We start from the raw sequence: 18,566 nt of genomic DNA, 5'->3' as shown, positions 1-18,566 counted from the left end.
GAGGTTCTTCTCTTTGTCCTGGGTGGCTGAGCTGAGTTTACTGTGGTGGAGCTGCTGCGGGGGAGTTGGTGGGTGAACGAGGGAGCTTCTGAAATACTGAAGACAGGTCTTGAATATCCTGAGATGAGCAGATATTTGCTGCCATGTCAGGTATTCTTTACTTGGCTGCATTCAAGCAACAGGTTAAAAAATGAACGTACACACCCTAATTAGTGATGTCCCAGAAGGCATTTGCCTCTTACACGCGATGGACGACCCCTGCTGTGACATCACTGACGGGGGCGTGACAAGAATTGAAACATGACTGAAACTTTGAATACACAGAGAGCGAAGCAGCTGCTGTTTGCTGTATTGTTTCTCAGCTCGGCAGACGTGTGCTCTGAAACATAGTTACAATCGGTGTAGTCGTATGTGTAACTAAGGCCACTGTAACTTAGACGTTAGCAGCAATCAGTGACATAAGTGATGCTTCAATCAGGCCTAGGCTTTTGCTACAACTCTGAAGCTGTTACCTTGTTTGTTTCATCATCTGCTCATGTGAATCTGTATGTATGTATATAGTATAGAGTATATGCCTGCATAATATGCAAGTTATTAGAATTATTAGGCTTATAAAAAGCAAACCTTTACCGGCTATAATCTTTTTATTTCACTAGAAACATACTGAAGTGTATTACCTCATATTTCAACTCCTGTTCATTTTCCTTTGAACACTGGGCCTCCCTCCCATTTAACAGTCCTGAAGGGAAAAAAAATCTCCCAAGTGAAAGGAAGTGTGATTGAGTCCTGCTTAAAGCTTTGCCAAAGGACCTGGATTGCATTGGTTGCCTCAGCGACACCAGAGGAGCGCTCATAAGTCGCATGTCATCTTCTTCTGTGGTGCCTCCCAGCATGTCCCCATAGCAGGGTCTCTAGAGCGAGGGGTGTAGATTACCTCCTCACAGAGGATGCAAACACCTAACCTAATGCCAACCTTGGCCTTGACCTCCATGAGGAAACACACTTCTCCTCCCCCCATCATTTTATATTCACTGTTGTATAATCCTTTGAAATAAGGGTTATAGGAGGCAGTCACTCTGAGGCCAGAGTTTGGGAGGCATGTCTTGCACAGGGAAGTGTGTTCATGTTACGTAGAGAGACAGCTCCCCTGGCCCTTCTGAGCAGCTCTGATTAATGAAAAGAATATCAGAGAGCTGACCTAACCCACATGGTGCTCACACAGAAGTGGAAACAGTAACCTATATAAGGCAGAAAGGCCAGGGTCCAATTTTAACAAACACACACACACACACACTGAAACTCTCCCGCCTAAAAGTGTCCTGTGCCTGCTGTGTTGTGCTGGGTGTCTTCAGGGAATGGGGGTGGGGGAGAGGGGAGGAGGGGTAACATGGTGCCTGCCAGATGACTGCTCTGTCAGCCCTATAATGGGCTGCCATCTGCTGTCTAGCATACACAAAGGCAAATAGAGTGTGTGTGAGTTCGAGCGCTTGCTCTTGGGTGTGTGCTCAGAGGAAGACAGCAAGGGACATTTGGTCGGACGCCTGCAGGATCTGTTTCATGTCTGCACTGTTCAAGGTAGACTCAAAAATGAACATGCATGCGTGACAGGGGCCATTAATGGGGAGCCAAGTAATGTTCGCATGTAATGTTTTCCAGTGTATTAAAACAAAAATATACTTTTACTTCATCTCACAATGACAGATATATAATTGTATTACTTTCTGACTGTACACAACAGGTGTCAGTCCACATGTCTATTAGTCACCTAAATACGTGCATGAAGTAGAAGGTAGAAGGGCCGCTGCCAATAACCAATTAAGAAGCAAAAGGGCCCTGACATTTTTCAACTTTTAGTGTGGATCACACAAGAACAAAAGGGCCTCTTCTACAAGAGTGAAGTAGGACAGATTGATTAAGTGGACATGGCGTGAATGCGGTGCCCGGGTGTTTATGTGCCCATTGTATGCATGTGCACGGCTGCTCCTTCAACATAAGGCAAGTCATCCCGTTCTTTGCCTCCCTCCATTTGGGGAGCAATTGAGTGAATGGGCCTCTAAAACCAACAGCCCAGAGGACAAAGGAGCCCAGGGGCATTAAGTCATGGGTGAGTGGGCCCCTTTAGGGGCAGCAGCTGACCCTGTGGAGAGGCCTCTTGTTCTGGAGGAGGGGGCTCGTGTCCCTAGACCCCAGGCCAAGTTGACAGCATCCCAACATACACACACACTTCAGGGGAGTCACCTTCAATTCTTGTATAAGTACTTGAACACAGCCTTCAAACATTCACCTGCTTGGGTGTCAGTTCCACCTAGGGCAAAGTGACAAATCCTCTCAAAAACTGCAGCCTAAAACTTTGTTTGCTAGGAATATGTTTTTGGCAAGACCTCAAGAAGTTGCTATCCCTGCTGTGAGCATGTCAGAAAAAGTAAAAGATCATCAGAAATCTTTATTAGTGGGAAACGCCATGTAATGTACACTAATTTGTACTGGCACAAAAAAAAAAAAAGATGTAGACAGGGAATTTGAAAAGGCCATGACGCAACAAATGCATTTATTTTTCCAAATTAAGTGCATGGTTACAAAGACGTGGCAGGATTTCTATGGTACCTTGGTTATGAATTCAACTGAAAATGCTACAAAATATAGTGTGAATGTTACATTTGTGATTTAACTTGTAAATGAAAGCAAAGTCCAGCATCTTGCGTTCTGCTCATGCATAACTACAGTAGTATATGAGGGTTGCTACTATCCTGTTTATGTACTGAACTCCTATGTTACATGGCAAGGTGTTAACGTACAAACATATTAACTCAGACTTAACAAATGGAATGTACAAACACAAGTCAAACCAACAAACTAACCATATAACAAATATATACAGATTAGACACATCTCAGCCATCAGATTTAAATATAATGCCTTGTGAATATTAGTCTACTTTTTGTTTTAGAGTTGCATACTCCTCCCTTCCACTGGATCTCCCTGATAGGATTCCCTTCTTATTCTTACTCATAGGCTTAAATTAGTTTCAAATGGTTAACAGCATGGATCAGAATCACATCCAAACCTATTCATACAGAATTTTAGACACTGGTCACTGCAGGAATCAAATTTGGACATTTGCAGTATTTTTTCCCAGAGCCGAAAACATATTCAGCTAAGTAGACATTTCTGCAGCAGAACAGGAGAAAAGAATGTGTTAAAATCAAGCAGCATAATCTTAAATGTCAGCATTAACTGTGACTGGGGGAGACATCCATCTAACACACACATGCACACACACAAAAATAAAAAAGGACAAGAGCTACATTATCAGTATGAACAAATTAAAATTAAACGATGAGTAAAAAGTGCAAATTGTCTGTGATTAGAGGTCGGAGATGGAGTCAACACATTTGTTCAAAAGAAAAGATAGAAGGGTCTTATCTATGTTACAAAATCACATATACAACTACAGAATGATTATTTGCTAGACTTTGTCCAACCGGGAAAATAAAATAATATTAAATTAGTGGCAGTGCATGTTCTTCTAACTTGGAGCAATAAAACTGAATAGTAGCCCAATCCTGATTTTGAAAGAGAAAAGACAATAAAATTCTTCAATAATTTTTCTTCAATAACGTCTTTTAGAAATAAATAAATTAGTAGAAATTAAATAAATAAAACCTACAGCCTTCACATAAAAAGTAAATAATTCTCAACCAGGTGCTTGTTGTAGAGAACTAATGATATGACAACTGGTCAGTACCAACCATTGCACACTAAAACATCTGACCAAAGCAATGGTGATTTATTTTCTGCTACAGAGAGAACTGCTTTAGAGCAAATCAGGGTTTTTAGACTATTCTGTCCTTTTAAAAAACTAATGGTGCCCAGGTTATATTAATATCTAAGCTTAATAGCTGTCAGATAATAAATAAAACAAACTGAAAATAAATGTACCCTTTCACTCTTGAGATTCTTACACATGTACATTGCAAAGAAATACATTCAACCAATGTCTTGATGGACCCTACAGCCAGACAAAGAAAATGTGTTAAAAACGAAACCATCAGAAGTGCTATCCAGTTTGCCCTTAGAAAACACTGCTTGTTTCTCAGCAGCAAAATCAATTCAGTAGTGCAATACTGACAGCTCCTTATTTCCATGCTCCAGAAAAACTTCACATCACCGTGGATAAGCATTCAGCAATCTAACACTGCTGTTTCAGAAAAACCACATCACTGCATTTTTTTTTCTAATTTAAAAGCAATTGTTAACATTATTTTCTGTGCTATGTGTAGTTCAAGACCCATGATGTGATTTTAAAAGTACATGGATGTCAGTAAAAAGCTACAAACTTTGCATGTATGTGGTTTTTATCTGGTAACAGCAATGGTGGAGTTTTGCAAAACAGGCTGGAGGAGATACACAGTGAGTAGCGTTATATCATAAAATGTCTTTCTTGTCATTTAAGCAATATATTAAAATATAAAACTCAGAAACAGCCATTGCTATTAATAAACACTAAAGGAAAATACAGGTCAAACAACAAACCCTTCTAAAAATATAAAAGGCGGTGACCTAGAAATGTGTTGAAAACAATACCAGCAGGCTTGTCTCTTTGTGGGTGTCCTTGGCAGTGCATTTCTGCTTGAAAATAAAAAAATGTATTTGTCTTCACTAGATTGTCTCTTACAGGATTGAGTGGAGGTTTTATTTGTTGGACAGGTGTAGTAGTGTTGTGAGGGGATGACTTTAAAGGACAAGACCCCTTGAGGTAAAGCCAGATGGGGGGCAGGGGTTCAGGTACTGACGAGCCAGTTCTGTCATGATCAACTGGTCCTCTGTCTTCCCATAAACCACTGCCTCCCACTCACTCACCTGCAAAAGAGATGACCAATAGTTACTATAATAGTTTACAGTCCATCGCTATTTGCAATACTTTCAATACTTTTTTCACTACTGTATCAATAACTCACAGCATTTCGTCTATAGTGTAAATGGCTGTGTATTGAACTTTGATACTTTATGGCATTGACCAAAGTGGTTAGATAACGAGTATTAAAAGAAATCATTTAATACCAGTTTTTCATATCCAGGACAATGTCATCAGCCAATCTCATAAACCAAGAAGCATGTAACGTGTTTACTGCTGTCTTTCATTGGCTTGACTCCAGTGTGTATCCTGCATGTTAGGAATACAAATGTCTATAAAATCTAAAGCGTAGCTTCATTTTCAGGCAAACGGTGTGCAGCGCAATATAAGCAAAAAGGACACTGCTACCCAGCACCAGCACATGACTGGGAATTTAGCAGGCAATGCTAAGCAAACATAAAAATTCTGCCAGGTTGTACATAGTTTTTTACGAAAACTTAGGTACTGTAATAGTTGTGGTGCCGGTGACGTAAAGTGTCACATTAGATACATTAGATTAGATCTAACAAATAAATTAGGTTGTTAAATGTGTTTAACAGCAAGTATCAATTTGTTCACAGTATCCAAAAACCTTGGAACTGTCCAAGTAAAATATTATGTTAACAACTTCCACTTTAACTGCTTTAAGGAGAAAAAATGCCAAAGTGTTGAAGCATAAAAGTTAAACCACATCATGTATTTTTCATTTTTTAAATATGGAATTTAAAAAAAGTACTGATCAGAAACCAGTATCGCAGTCCAAATTTGAATGCTGGTACTTCTTTTGAAAATGTTTGAACAATATTCAGTCCTAGTATTAGTAACCCAGAAAGCTTCCTAAAACATTAAAATATTTTTGTGCAGGTTTTCTCATTTGTTGTTTGGTTTAAGTAAATTTTCTGACATACCTGTACAGTGTTGTGTTTTAGTGTTTTGTGGGTGGCAGGGACCTTCTTCATCCGGGGGCTAGTAAAGCGATAGGGATATACAGGGACCAATAAAGGTTCCTCTGTCTCCGACATTATAGGGTCACTGTGCTCTTCTTGCCCAGAGATCGGGGTAATGAGCGAGGAGCTCGACAGCAGACTTTCATCTTCAACCTAAAATTTCAAGAATGAATGGAGTGCTGGATTAACAACAAAATAATGACCCTAAACTTTATTAAAATAATATAACATCTAACATGTATTTCTACAAGTAGACACAACTTTAAAGGTTGAAAACAACATGTACTTAATATGTATACAGCAACAAACACTTGCTGGAGTCCCCCTGTAAACCACATCTCACTACTGATAGCAACAGAGCAGCACAAATCTGTATTTGGTTCAGTTCTCATCAATTACTTCTTCATCAACCTAGAGAATCCCAGTGATTTTGAACCAGTGTCTTTAGAGAGACTTACGTGTACATGGTTGAGCTGGTCTTGGAAGAGTTGGATGTTAAGGGGGTCTTTACCCCAGGGGTCCAGCACAAGGGACTTGCGCACTTTTTTAGCTTGCCCATCCATCTAAATGGAATATAAGTCTCTCAAAACTTTCTCATTTGGAAAAATATTACATATATTAAACTACTTCTTTGAATAATGGAGAGAAGATTCATTTTTTTTACACATACATTATGTTTGTAACTTGGCTGGATTTCTGCTCTGCTGAAGATGTCTGCCCCTGTCTCCTGCTTCAAAATTTCACAAATGTCTTCCTCTAAAAATGCCAAAGGCTGTGGCTGAAAAACAGACATACATTAACATATCCACAACAACAGGCAACTATATCCATACAGTCACATGGATACGCTAGCAAAAAAAAGTGAACCCCTTGTAATCAACTTAAATACATTTTTCTTAAAATGTGGTCAAATCTTACAAAACCATTATTAGTTTAACTGCTTTGTGTTTGTCCATAGAATAGATCATATTAATCTAGAAAATTAAATAATTCCAAAGAATTCATATCTAGTTGTTTTGTCACTGTGCATAATAAAGTCGACATGAATTCAGGTGAATAAAAACATTAAGTGTTAAAACAAACAAACCTGTGCAGACAGCCACATTTGATCTCTTACCTCCATCTTCAAAGGCCCATGCATTTTCTCTTGCGCAGCCAAAGCCTTTTTGAAGGGAGTCGGTGTCCTTGGGGTTGGAATCATTACAGTTTTACGAAATTTAGGGGTCCTGGATCTGGAAAGACAACAAAGAATATACACATGGTAGTCTAACAATTGGATTGATATTAAATATTCAAATAACAGATTTTACACTACTGAAACCATACAATCACCACAGACATGCTGTGTTTTCATATATCTATTTACCCATCATTCTCTTTCAGGTGCTTAGGTGTGCTTTCTTTGTGGAGTGGAGTGTTTAGGAGACACCTTTGACTACATATTGGACTTGAGGTAAGGGTAGGGTTATCCAGATTCTGATGCTCTGCCCCTGACATGTTGCAGAACTGTTTAACAGACAGACAATGACAAGTAAGGCAAAGTGCAACCACAGCATGTAAACTCTATGACAAATCAGTAAACTCAGCTGGGGAATAGGTTGTGTGATGAGAGAACAACAGATTTCATTTACTCGTGATGGGGTGAATGGGAGTGACTTTGTGGGTGTTTTCTTGGGAGAATTTGAGATATTTTCGAAGAAGGAGAAGCAGGCCCTCTCGCACAAAGGAGATGGTTCTCCCCTCTGCCTTGTCCATCTCCTACCAGTCGATGCATGAGGGGGTTTTGATGAGTTGATGGGAGTCAGAGAGCCCAGACCAAATGAAGCACAGGCCTTGTCATGGACTGAGATGGCATTCGGAGAGTTGACTGCATAGCCCATTGAACTGTCAATCATTCCTTCTTGCAGGACAGTGCTGTATCCTGCTTGGTCATGCCTGGGGGGTGTTGCTGTCTCTGACAAGTCAAAGCTGGCCACGTCACTCCACGCAACAGGGTCCTGCAAATGAACATACATCTACAGTAGATCTTTAACACGTGTAAAAACTAATGAGCTAATGACTACTCATCTAAATCTCCTTCTGTTACTTACTGAGTCAATGAGCTGCATTGTCTCTGCAAACTCTGGTATGGTCTGCAAGGTGGAGGGCACAATGCTGTCTTCCACAGCCAGGAACTTGTTGGTGGAGACAGGAAGCTCAGCTGGAGGTCCCTGGGGCATCTCCATACCTCTCCAGGGTGTTATCTCAGCATCTTCCTCCAGGCTGCTGCTACTTGTGGTCAGTGTGTCATCAGACACACTGTCTGACCAGGCTGAGTACTGCTCCAAACTCTGAGGGACAAGACAGAGAGGACATACATCTTACCCTCTAGCAGCAGAACAATACCTGATTTGATGGTGTGAAACTGGTAGATGTAGTGTAAAATATATCACATTAGCCAGAAAAAGGAATAAAACAATAAGACATGGTTCAGAAAGATTTGTATGTTTGTGTCAACTAAATTTGATTTTAAGACTCGTAAATAGCATTTAATATCAAAATGGCTCTTTTTTTTTTTACTGTGTATGCAAGCTACAACACACGCAGTCTATGCTGACTAAGTATGCTAACACACATTCAGAGTGTGTTCTTACACATGGACCTCTGCACTGCACTTGTCGTTGGACTTCATTTTCTGCTGACATAAGCAGCAGTTCAAGCTCCTTAATTCTTTGCTCTCTGTCAGGATCATCTAAGCAGGATGGCTGGAATAAACAAACGTCAGGGAGGAGAGGTTGAGAGGACAGGACGAAAGGAAGAAGTTAAGAAAACCAGACAAAAACCGATTTACACATAAACATTTGGGCTTAATTAGCAACAGGACATTCACATGATTTGAGGTCCACAGCTGACAATCACAAGAATAACAACAGAAAGTCCAGAAAACAAAGACTGACATGTTTGACCAATAGCATGCAAAGAAATATATAAACACTCACTGGTATGAAGCCTGAATTATCAGGAAGACTGTCCATCAAGTGTCTGTTGTGAGGCTCATAAGGATATCCCACCATCTAAAATAGAGCATCACACTCAAGTAAAAGTAAATTAATAATAATAAACACAGCGTATTTTCCAGACTATAAGTCGCACTGGAGAATAAGTCACTTTTAGCAAAAACAGCCTTGTTGAACAGAAAAACAAAACATATAAGTTGCTTCGATGTATAAGTCATATTTCTAATTATACCAATTATAGTGTAAATTAGCCTATGAGGAACGTAGGCTAGACATAACAACAAGCAGAACTGCCTTACGAAATTTATTCATCCATGTCAAATAATGTTAAACTGCGCCAACGATGGGGGGGGGATGAAACGGCGTGTCCTCCTCCTCTCTCGAGTTGCCTGAATTATATCAACGTCAAAACCAGAGGGCACAAAAACACAGGGTGAAAAATATAGACCTGCACGTTTTAACAGTTGGTAAACGCAAATCTGAAATTTGTGCCCACAGAAAGAAGAGCTGCGCAGTGTGAAAGAAACAAGATAGATCGATCCGAATCAGCTTTATTGGCCAAGTTTGTGCACACAAACGAGGGATGTGACTCCGGGTCATTACGCTCTCTCTATAGACAAGAATTAAAATAAAGTTAACCTTTAAAAAAAAAAAAAAAAAAGGAAGACGGGGTTAAAAAGAAGGAAAGCAAAAGAAATAAAAATAGGCTAGAAAAAATTAGATGTATATATATTTTTTTATACAATTTGTGAATTAGTGCAATAGGAAGTATAGCTTTCACAGTGGTGTGACACTTTATATGGCACAGGAACATATATGCAAATATGCATACAGTGGTTATTTCTGCCACTCTGTAACATTAAATGTTCATCAGAGCAACAGCCTGGCGGAAAAAACACAGAAGGTGCAGTCATTAGTGTAGAGGGAGACGAGTGGGGAGAGAACACACCCCTGTGGGGCACCAGTGCTGATGGTCTGGGTTCTGGATGTGATGCTCCCCAGCCTCACCTGCTGCCTCCTGTCAGTCAGGAAGCTGGTGATCCACTGACAGCTGGAGGCAGGCACTGCGAGCTGGATGAGATTATGGTGGAGGATTTCAGGGAAGATGGTGTTGAACCTTGAGTTGTAGACAAACTGCAGGGGGTCCAGCAGAGAGCCTGTGATGTCCTTCAGGTGGCCTGGGTGATGGGGGTGGGGGGTTGCAGGCAGCCCATTCACAGCGGTGAGAGGTGTGAAGGGACCTGTGTTAGAAGTTGTTCAGGTCGTCTGACAGTCTAAAGTTTTCCTCAGGGTAGGGGGATGGTCTCCTTTAGGTAATGTGCTGCAGGCCTTTCCAAATTCATCCAGTCTCCGTCCCCACTTCTGTAGGCCTCCTTCTTGGCCTGGCGCAGCTTCCTGAGGTTGGTGTGAACCATGATTTATTGTTGCCATATTCACAGGTCTTGGTCTGCACACACGTCCTCACAAAAAGTGATGTAAGATGTCACAGTTCATTAAGGTCTGTGGCTGCAGCTTCAAAGACACAGTGCAGTCAAAGCAGGCCTGTAACTCCTGCTTTGACTCCGCTGTCCATTTCTTTAGTCCTTACCGGAGGCTTAGAGGATTTTAACTTCTGCCTGTAGGTTGGGATGAGATGAAGCAGAGATCAGAGAACCTGTTCTGATCAGAGAATCCTAAAGCAGCACAGGGAACACATTTCATTATCATTTGAATCCACATAATATACATTACCATAGTATAGACAAAGCACAGAGGGTATTCAACCTACACTCGTTCGTCCTTGTCTGCCACCTTGAACTTTTGGAAAAGCTGTCAATCAATTATTCAATGTACAGTCAATCACAAAAGCAACCAATAGCATTTATTGACAGAAACATCCATGAGCCTGCGCTCAAACTGTCAAATCCACCCCTCATGTTTTGTCATGCACAAAAATGTCAATCGAGCCCAGGGAGTGGTAGAGGGAAATCCACTTGCCACGCAAGGAAAACTATCAAATGTAGAGCAAAAAGCACAGTTTGAACATAGTATTATGATAAACACGCAACTCATCTTTCTGTGTGCGTGAATTTCACATTTGCGCTCACAAGTGGATACTTGCACTTGCAAACTGTTAAAACGTGCAGGTCTATATTTTTTACCCTGTGTTTTTGCACTCTCTAGTTTTGACGTTGATATGACGCCATAACAGTCACTCCAGACTTTGCTTCAGATGCAGACTTTATTACCTGTAGCTTGAAGTCTGCAATATAGGACAAAAGAGTTTAGCATGAATGTAAACGTTTTTACTTATTGGCGGTTCCTATATTCAGTTAAGTCAACAGTGCATTCTAACACTAGTCACTAATCAACAAAATTACTGTAAATATACACAGTCGCTTCGCTATATAAGTCTCATTACAAGTCAGAGGAGTAAAAAAAGTGTGACTTATAGTCTGGAAACTACAGCAATAAACGATTAAATAAACTATAGAGCAACTTTCAAAAACAAGTATTACAAAATGCTGTATTGGGAACAAAAACAAACTAGTCACACAATGAAAACACCATAGGACAGGTTGTCAGATTGTTAAATAACCAATCGAGGCATTTTAAGGAATATAAATTACTTCACTCCTAGAGAAATTTAAAGATATGCCATGGTTTGAAAAAAATCATAGATTCAGAACCACGAAAAGTTTCCATCATACCAGTACTGCAATATGAGCTGTTTTCTATGACTTATCAAAGACACCTGGCACAATTATTGATTTGGTTTAGCTTCAAACTGCCACTGTAGAGCTGCAGTGATGAGGGATGCCTTACCCAACATGGAGACGGTAAAGGGGTAGAGGACTTTGACGTGGTGCTGGTAGCAAGATAAGCTACAGGGTCTGTCACCATTATAGCTTCTGTTAAAGGTTGGAATCTGTTTGGAGGGGAAAGAAACACTTTTCCAACCAGCTACTACTAACTATTGTTATAGGACTGCAGACATGACAACATGCTTGCATCTTTAGTTTAATCCCAAGCCAAGACCAGGCTACACCATCAGGGGGTAGCAATGGGTGCACTCTCTTGACATGAGGGCCAATCCAGGGAAATGTGGAGTAATTAAGTCTGTTTCAGGAAGTTGTTGCATACAATAAGTCTATCTGCTTATTGCCGTCTTTGATCTGGCAAAGGGCTGAAATATTGCTTTTGAGCTCAGCAATCCCATGTGTGAACCAGACACAATTTACTCATTTGGAGAAAGAGGTTGTGCTATTTTTGAATTTCTGTCATTACAGGAAGCCAACACCAAGATTTTATGTAAGCAAAGCCCACAGCTTTGCTTACTGGTTCCAAAAATCATTATGGTGGTGGCTGCAGATTAACACAGAGCTGGAGCGTCCTAAAGGGATTTACACTGAGTTTTTGCCCTTCAACACACTGTATATAATCACACTTAGACACACATACAAAAAGGTTTTTGCAAACAGTGTTGTGTATGTGCTTCACTCAGGGGAGAAATTATAAACCCCTGGTACGACTGCTACACTCTCTAAACATTAACCTAGGTCAAGCTGTTGCAATTCTACAGCTGGTTGGTGTTTTGAGTTCACTAAGAAAGACAAAAAAAAACAAAAAACAAAAACAAACGTAAAGCCCAAAAAGAGATCGGACCTGGTTGGGTCCAGATATAGGTAGGGGACTGCGGTCAGTGTGCTTGGGTTCTGTTGGAGTTGGGGGACACGATTTGTGGTGGCGTTTCTTCGCTCCAGGATGTGAGGGAGTAAACGTTTTGGAGCCATGTTGCATGTAGCCCTCATGCTCCACCTTCCTCCTCATGGTGCAGTTCCAGTGGTTTTTAATGGAATTGTCAGTCCTGTTTAAAAGGAAGATTTTTTTAACCAAATAACCACCTTTAAAAGTTGAAGATGATGGTAAAATATGCATTGTGAGATTATATTACCGCCCAGGAAGAAGCTTTGAGATCTCTGCCCAGCGGTTGCCGAGCCGTTTGTGGGCCTCATAGATGATTCGATCCTCTTCCTGAGTCCATGAAGTTTTCTTCACCTCTGGGTTGAGGTGATTGTGCCACCGTTCACGACACTGCTTCCCAATCCTTCCCTGTAGGTGCTTTGCAATCACCGACCATCGTCTGGGACCATACTTTTGAACCAGGTCGATAACCTGCACAAACATCATCAATACAATCTGCAAAAAATCTAAGAAAAGATACATTTCAACATCCTCTGGAAATGTTCTTTGCCATTTTATAATTGAAAGGCTGCTTGAAGGCCCTAATTAAATTAATGCTAATTACAAGCAACCAAAGTTCAACCAAAAGCCAGAATGCTTTTAGGATTCAAAGAAAGGCCCCAACACAACCACAGTACTCCATGATACAGAGGATGCATCTGCCAAGCAGTCTCCTACGTCAGCAATTAGTAATCCTCCGATGTGGCGCAAGATGAAAAACCATCATAAACTGTACCATCATTACTCTGGTAGAGGATCATTAAGCCAATGTAACATCTTCAAACGCCTCAATAAAGCTCACATCAGATACTGGAAAAGTGTGGTGTTATATATCAATGTGGAACATCACATCAAGCAGGATATTTCTTCAGATGAAGGAAGTTTACAGGAAGGTGATTAATGTCTTACATGACAACTCATCAACTGGGCCTCATGCTCCGTCATGACTTGTTCTTTTTTAAATTCTGCCACATAGTGAAACCACAGAAATCCTTGCATTGTCCTGCTCCCTGGGTTAGCTGAACATTTGCACCCAGTGTTTGCCCTTAAAGGGCCAATGTGTAGCACTGACAATGGTTTAAAATCAGTAAAGTCAAAATTCAAAATATTCTTCCTTTAGTTTAAATGATGTTTCTGGAACAGAAAACTCTGAGTTTCCCTCAACTCAGGGTTAAATTGCTCTGAGTTTTCATTAAATTGGCTTTCTGGAATACCCTCTCTGGAACAGACACTTGTAAACAAGTTGTTTACATTCACTGTTATCCACTCAAACATAGTGTATATATGCTTATTATGCTTAAGGTGTAACCTGTTAAATGTGTTGCCCTCCATCTTGGTTGTATAACATATATATACAAAAAAAATTATCTTGAGTGACAAACTAAAGCAGGTTTGTATAGAGAGAAAAATCACTTCTTTCTTCTTTTCTTACTTGCAACCAGCAGCAGCTCCAGTGTTTACAAAGCCTCCCTCTACAGCAGCAGCACAACTTGTCACAACTAAAAAATGCTGCTGTGTCATAATTGGCAGCCACAGCTATTGTTGATAGCTCTGTGTTTCTTGAGCCTTCTGTTATGATGCCAAGATTTCAGAGGAATGAGACACCATTCTTAAAATTCAGAAATAGTGATCCATTTAAGGAATAAACTGTTCATCTTAGAGCTGCGGAAGATATTAAATGTTTAACTCTGCACAAACAAGGGCTGGATGCTTAACTACTGAAAATCTGTGTTTTATTAGGGATGACATATTGGAGCATTTAGGCTGCAAAAAAGAAAAAAAGAAATAAGGCAAAGAATGTTTTGGCAGGGAGTGATTCTGCGCATGTGTACAACCCTGTTGGTCTGAAGGTAAAAGACACATTTCATATTGTGGCATTTCTCTTTGAATTGTTTTTTTTCATTTACACTAAGCTGGTCCTGATAGTCCCCACAGCGTCCTTCTGTCTTCCCATATCATTTACCTATTTTGTCATCTTTTCTACCCAGAGCAGTAACTACCAGCTCCTCTTACCTTTTGATCCTCTTTTTTTGTCCAGGGTCCCTTCACCAGGTCTGGGTTGAGCACCTTCTGCCACCGATGCTTACACTGACCATCTGTCCTCCCCTGTGACAGAAACACAAAGCAAAGCACTTCATTACACCACACCACTACCTCAAAGTTATACCCACTCCCAGAAGTTTAAAAAAAATCTGTCTATCCAGTCTCTGCACCTATGGCTTGTCAATTATGGGATACTAAATAGTTTGGATAGTAATTACTGTTCTAATAGAAAAATAGTCCTTAGTCTGTGATCAAGCAATGAGATACTCCACTTAATTTTTCTAGACACGTTACATTGTATACTTACAGGAAAAAAGGTTGCTATCAATTTCCAGGAGTCAGTTCCATGCTGCTCAACAAGCCCTTTCAGCTTTTCATCCTTGAAACAGTTGAAAGGTAGAAAAAAAAAAAAAAAAAAAAAAGACATCAGAGCAGATTCATACCCCCCCACTCCCACCATTGTTTTATTTAATAAAAAAAACCCTGCAGTGATTAATGATGTTCCCCTAAGTTAGGAAATACACTTAAACACATTCTTATTGTCAAAACATAAAATACAAATCTCCTGCAGCACAAAGTGTCCATTTCACACACTCAAAAACCTACAAAAGAATAAGTGCAAACCTCAACTATGGCTCAGAAAAACATACCTCATCTCGGGACCATTTTACTTTGCAGAGTGTCTTTCTATCCTTGCTCTTCTCTTTGCTCTCTGGATGTGTGGGGTGCAGCTCTTCATCCTCATCTTTGCTAAAAATACAGAGGACAAAGGTAGAGAGCTCAAAACAAGAATATAAATTTAGGCAGAATTTCTTTTCTAGGTCAATAACTATATGCAAATAATTGTGCCAGTACCTAATATATTATAAACACATGCTGTACCAAGATAAACATTAAAATATGTGCACAAACACATACATGTTAAGACTTCTAATGTAAAGGACATCCTGTCATTACGCAAGCTCATGAAGGAGGGAATTAGAAAATGGCAAACAGGCTCAGTTGTTTAGGTTGGCTCGTGGCTTGTTGTAATGCAGGTTCAAACAGTCTGTGAAAATTATGAAGAAAGATGTCGGCGCTTAAGACTAAACAAAGAGACCAGTATTAACATCTGACAATTTCACTGGTCAAGCTTTTAAGCACATAACATCTGCTCACATCGTGTGCATCTAAGTTACCCAGTAAACTTGCTGGTTGTGCTATGCGTTCTATGCTTTTAATGCCAGTCAAAAGCATGACAAGGAAGAAGAGTAAAAGGAAACACAAAAACATGGATGGCTGCTGCAAGTTTCTAACCTTGTCGAAAAAAAAAAAAGGATAGAAAACACATATAGAGTCAAGAACACCACATTCCTCCCTACTGACACAAGACATTGGCAGGTTACACTGTACTTCAGTGTTCCCATAAAACATGCTGCTGGGCAACATTTTCACTGTGGTAGTGGAGCAAACTTTAGCAAATGGAGGAGAACTTAAGTTCATAATTACTATTACCATACAGGACACTCAGGTCTCATGTCCTACTATGAATGAAAGGCCTTCTTCATTATGGAAACTTGAACTTGGAAAGTGAATTTTGGCATGTCCTGATTTCCTCACTAGAGCAAAGTGAAGCGGAGCAGTTAGTCAGGGTCTTGTGCTGAACAGGAAGGAGTGGCATAAGGAGGCTGGAGGAAAGGAGTGGTCCCACATCAACAAGTTCTTTCTCCTTCAGAGGTGTGAGACTGTGTGTGTGTGACTGAGATGGAAGAGGTGATGTATTGAGGTGTGGTCAGAGGAAAGGCAAAGCCCTAACGGTCCAGATTTTTAAAAAGTTTGAAAAAACAATCAGTTATGTAACCTCTTGACATTATGTACTAACTTTCACTCTTAATTTGATAAGATAATTAAATGCCACTCATCTTTGTCCAAGTGTTAACAAAATGAGGCACAAAAGCAGTTATTTAAAAGGTAAAATAATATAATCACCATTTATTAAAAAAAAAAAAAAAAAAAAAAAACACTTGTCATCCCATTCTTTAATAAAGCTTTAGGTAACAATTATATTCACTGTTGGCTTATTTGTTGATATTATTTTTAATAAATTGTAATCTATTGTTTTATTTAGTTTCTTCAGATTGCTTGTTTTATGAACAGCTGAAAACCTTAATAGTAAATCTTCATAATGGTTACAAACCAGCAAATGGTTTGGAGCAATTCTGCTCGGTAACATATAAACAGATTAACCAGTTGAGAAAATTTTGGGGGGGTTAGTGTTATGATGATTAATTAACCTAGACTTTCAGCACTTACTGTTTTTTAAAGTAACAATAACAACAATACTTGACTGTAGTTATAATCCTCAGTTCACAAATATCTTTAGTATTGAGCATCTAGCTGTTAAAAGTAGCCAATCTGCCAAACTTTCATTAGTCCAATATCAAATTACAATACAAGTAATTTTGATACCAGTATTAACAAAGTGTTCCAAGGGTAAAATAAAATTATAGCATACATTTTGTTTGATGTAGCTTCATTTTTTATTTTTTTTTTTAACAGAGAAAACCCAATATGAGCTGCTTTTTTTAATTCATTGCAAATAAGCTGACTGACTGTGACGGACTAGTGACCTGTCCAGGGTGTACCCCTGCCTTTCACCCAAAGAGGGCTGGGATAGGAAATAGGAATAAGTGGATATGGATGGATGGATAATCTGACTAACCTGTCAACTACAGCGAACATACCAGCTACAACCTGATGCTACTTTTCCATAACTTGTGTTTAACAATAGGCTGCGCACCTTGCATGCATTTTTTTCAATTTACAATATTTGCTTGATATCCTATTTTACACTATGCATAACTATTTTCAGATTAATGTTAGAGGTGTGTTATTAATCTATTATATGTAATGTTATCCTCCATTAACTACCGCATTTCTTATAAGTGGATAACTTAACTGTGCAGGTGCACAAACACTGCAACGTGATGTTGTGCTGTCAGAGATGCTAATATAACGTGAATGCCCACACTGCATTAACAGGGCACATATATCTTTACTCGACGTGCTAGTTACTGTGATAAAGAGCGACATGTTTAACAGAATCAGCATAAGGTTTATTATTGCTGGTACCCACCTGCGTGATTTCACGTTGTCCATGACAGTCGCTAGGATGAATGAACCTTTTCAACGACGAACCAGTGTTTGGAAGTGCTCTAAAATCCCACATTAATAGATGAGTATCCATAGACGTCTCTGAAAGTCATTACTGTTTTCTTCTGTTTCTTCTAGCTAGCATGACTCGGCTAGCCAACAAGCTAACTTGACGTACAGCTCATCGCACTAAACTCTCTCGGTACAAGCCTCCTTCGGTGTCCATACCATGTTTCCAAACTAAATCGTCGCTGTGTCCTCCTTTGTTGCTGTTTCTTGAAATGAGTTGTGGAGCTATAAAAAGCTGACTCGACCGCCCCTGCTTTCAGTGCCTGCTGTTCCTGTTTCTGTCTTCTCATATTTGCATTTGGGTTTTTGTCCATCCCGCCGATTCTCGCGCCCAGCCCTCTGCGCAGGCGGCCTCGCTGTTGATTGGTCAGAAATGGGGTTGCGAAAAGAGGGAGTCAATACTCAAAGCTGATAGGGCAAAAGCAAGACTGGAAGCTCGTGTGTGATTGGCTGGAATTGGAGGAGGTTTACTTTCATTGGATGGTAACGGGGGGGAGGCGGGCGTTAGGTTTGACAACTGTGCTGTCACTTTCTGCAGCAGAATGGATCTTTTCATTAGTGAGGCGGTGGCTCAAAGTGGGGCGCGGGGACTTTCAGGGGCCCCGTCAGGGGGTCTCAGGGGGTTTCCAAGCCCAAATTTCACAAGTAATGGGATGAATTCAGTCTCCCACTCCATCCCTTAATCTGCAGAGCTATTTCTTGTTTATTATCTCCATTCATTAAAGCAGTTAGGTCTCCTGTATAAGTAATAGGGTATTGTTT

The 18,566-nt window shown here is 40.0% G+C and overlaps 1 protein-coding gene across 3 annotated transcripts; it reads right to left on the bottom strand.

Annotated features, from left to right (window-relative positions):
- Positions 1-2,589: 2,589 nt before the first annotated feature.
- mybl1 (v-myb avian myeloblastosis viral oncogene homolog-like 1) lies at positions 2,590-18,093 on the bottom strand. Of its 3 annotated transcripts, none has more exons than XM_026292662.1 (16): positions 17,719-18,093; positions 15,254-15,353; positions 14,911-14,982; positions 14,574-14,666; positions 12,772-12,992; positions 12,483-12,684; positions 8,820-8,894; positions 8,475-8,585; positions 7,932-8,171; positions 7,473-7,856; positions 7,208-7,347; positions 6,959-7,073; positions 6,512-6,619; positions 6,300-6,404; positions 5,803-5,994; positions 2,590-4,860 (listed from the first exon to the last, which is right to left on the bottom strand). In XM_026292662.1, exons 1-16 carry the CDS (start codon positions 17,739-17,741, stop codon positions 4,735-4,737), a joined length of 2,307 nt encoding a protein of 768 aa, XP_026148447.1. In that variant the 5' UTR covers positions 17,742-18,093; the 3' UTR covers positions 2,590-4,734. The 3 variants fall into 3 exon arrangements, with proteins under 3 accessions (XP_026148447.1, XP_026148448.1, XP_026148450.1); XM_026292663.1 differs by having other exon boundaries at positions 7,473-7,838; XM_026292665.1 differs by lacking the exon at positions 8,475-8,585.
- Positions 18,094-18,566: the final 473 nt, after the last annotated feature.

The sequence above is a fragment of the Mastacembelus armatus genome, chromosome 20, assembly GCF_900324485.2.
Source record: "Mastacembelus armatus chromosome 20, fMasArm1.2, whole genome shotgun sequence".
In the NCBI taxonomy this organism is placed as follows: domain Eukaryota; kingdom Metazoa; phylum Chordata; class Actinopteri; order Synbranchiformes; family Mastacembelidae; genus Mastacembelus; species Mastacembelus armatus.
This window is presented reverse-complemented; position numbering and strand designations above follow the sequence as displayed.

Excerpts from the sequence above, each read along its gene's own strand:
- mybl1 (XM_026292662.1), bottom strand. The coding sequence starts at position 17,741 with ATGGACAACGTGAAATCACGCAG. Across the intron at positions 15,354-17,718 it reads GACAACGTGAAATCACGCAG|CAAAGATGAGGATGAAGAGC; the intron begins GTGGGTACCAGC and ends CTGTATTTTTAG. Across the intron at positions 12,993-14,573 it reads CAAAAAAAGAGGATCAAAAG|GTTATCGACCTGGTTCAAAA; the intron begins GTAAGAGGAGCT and ends ATGTTTGTGCAG.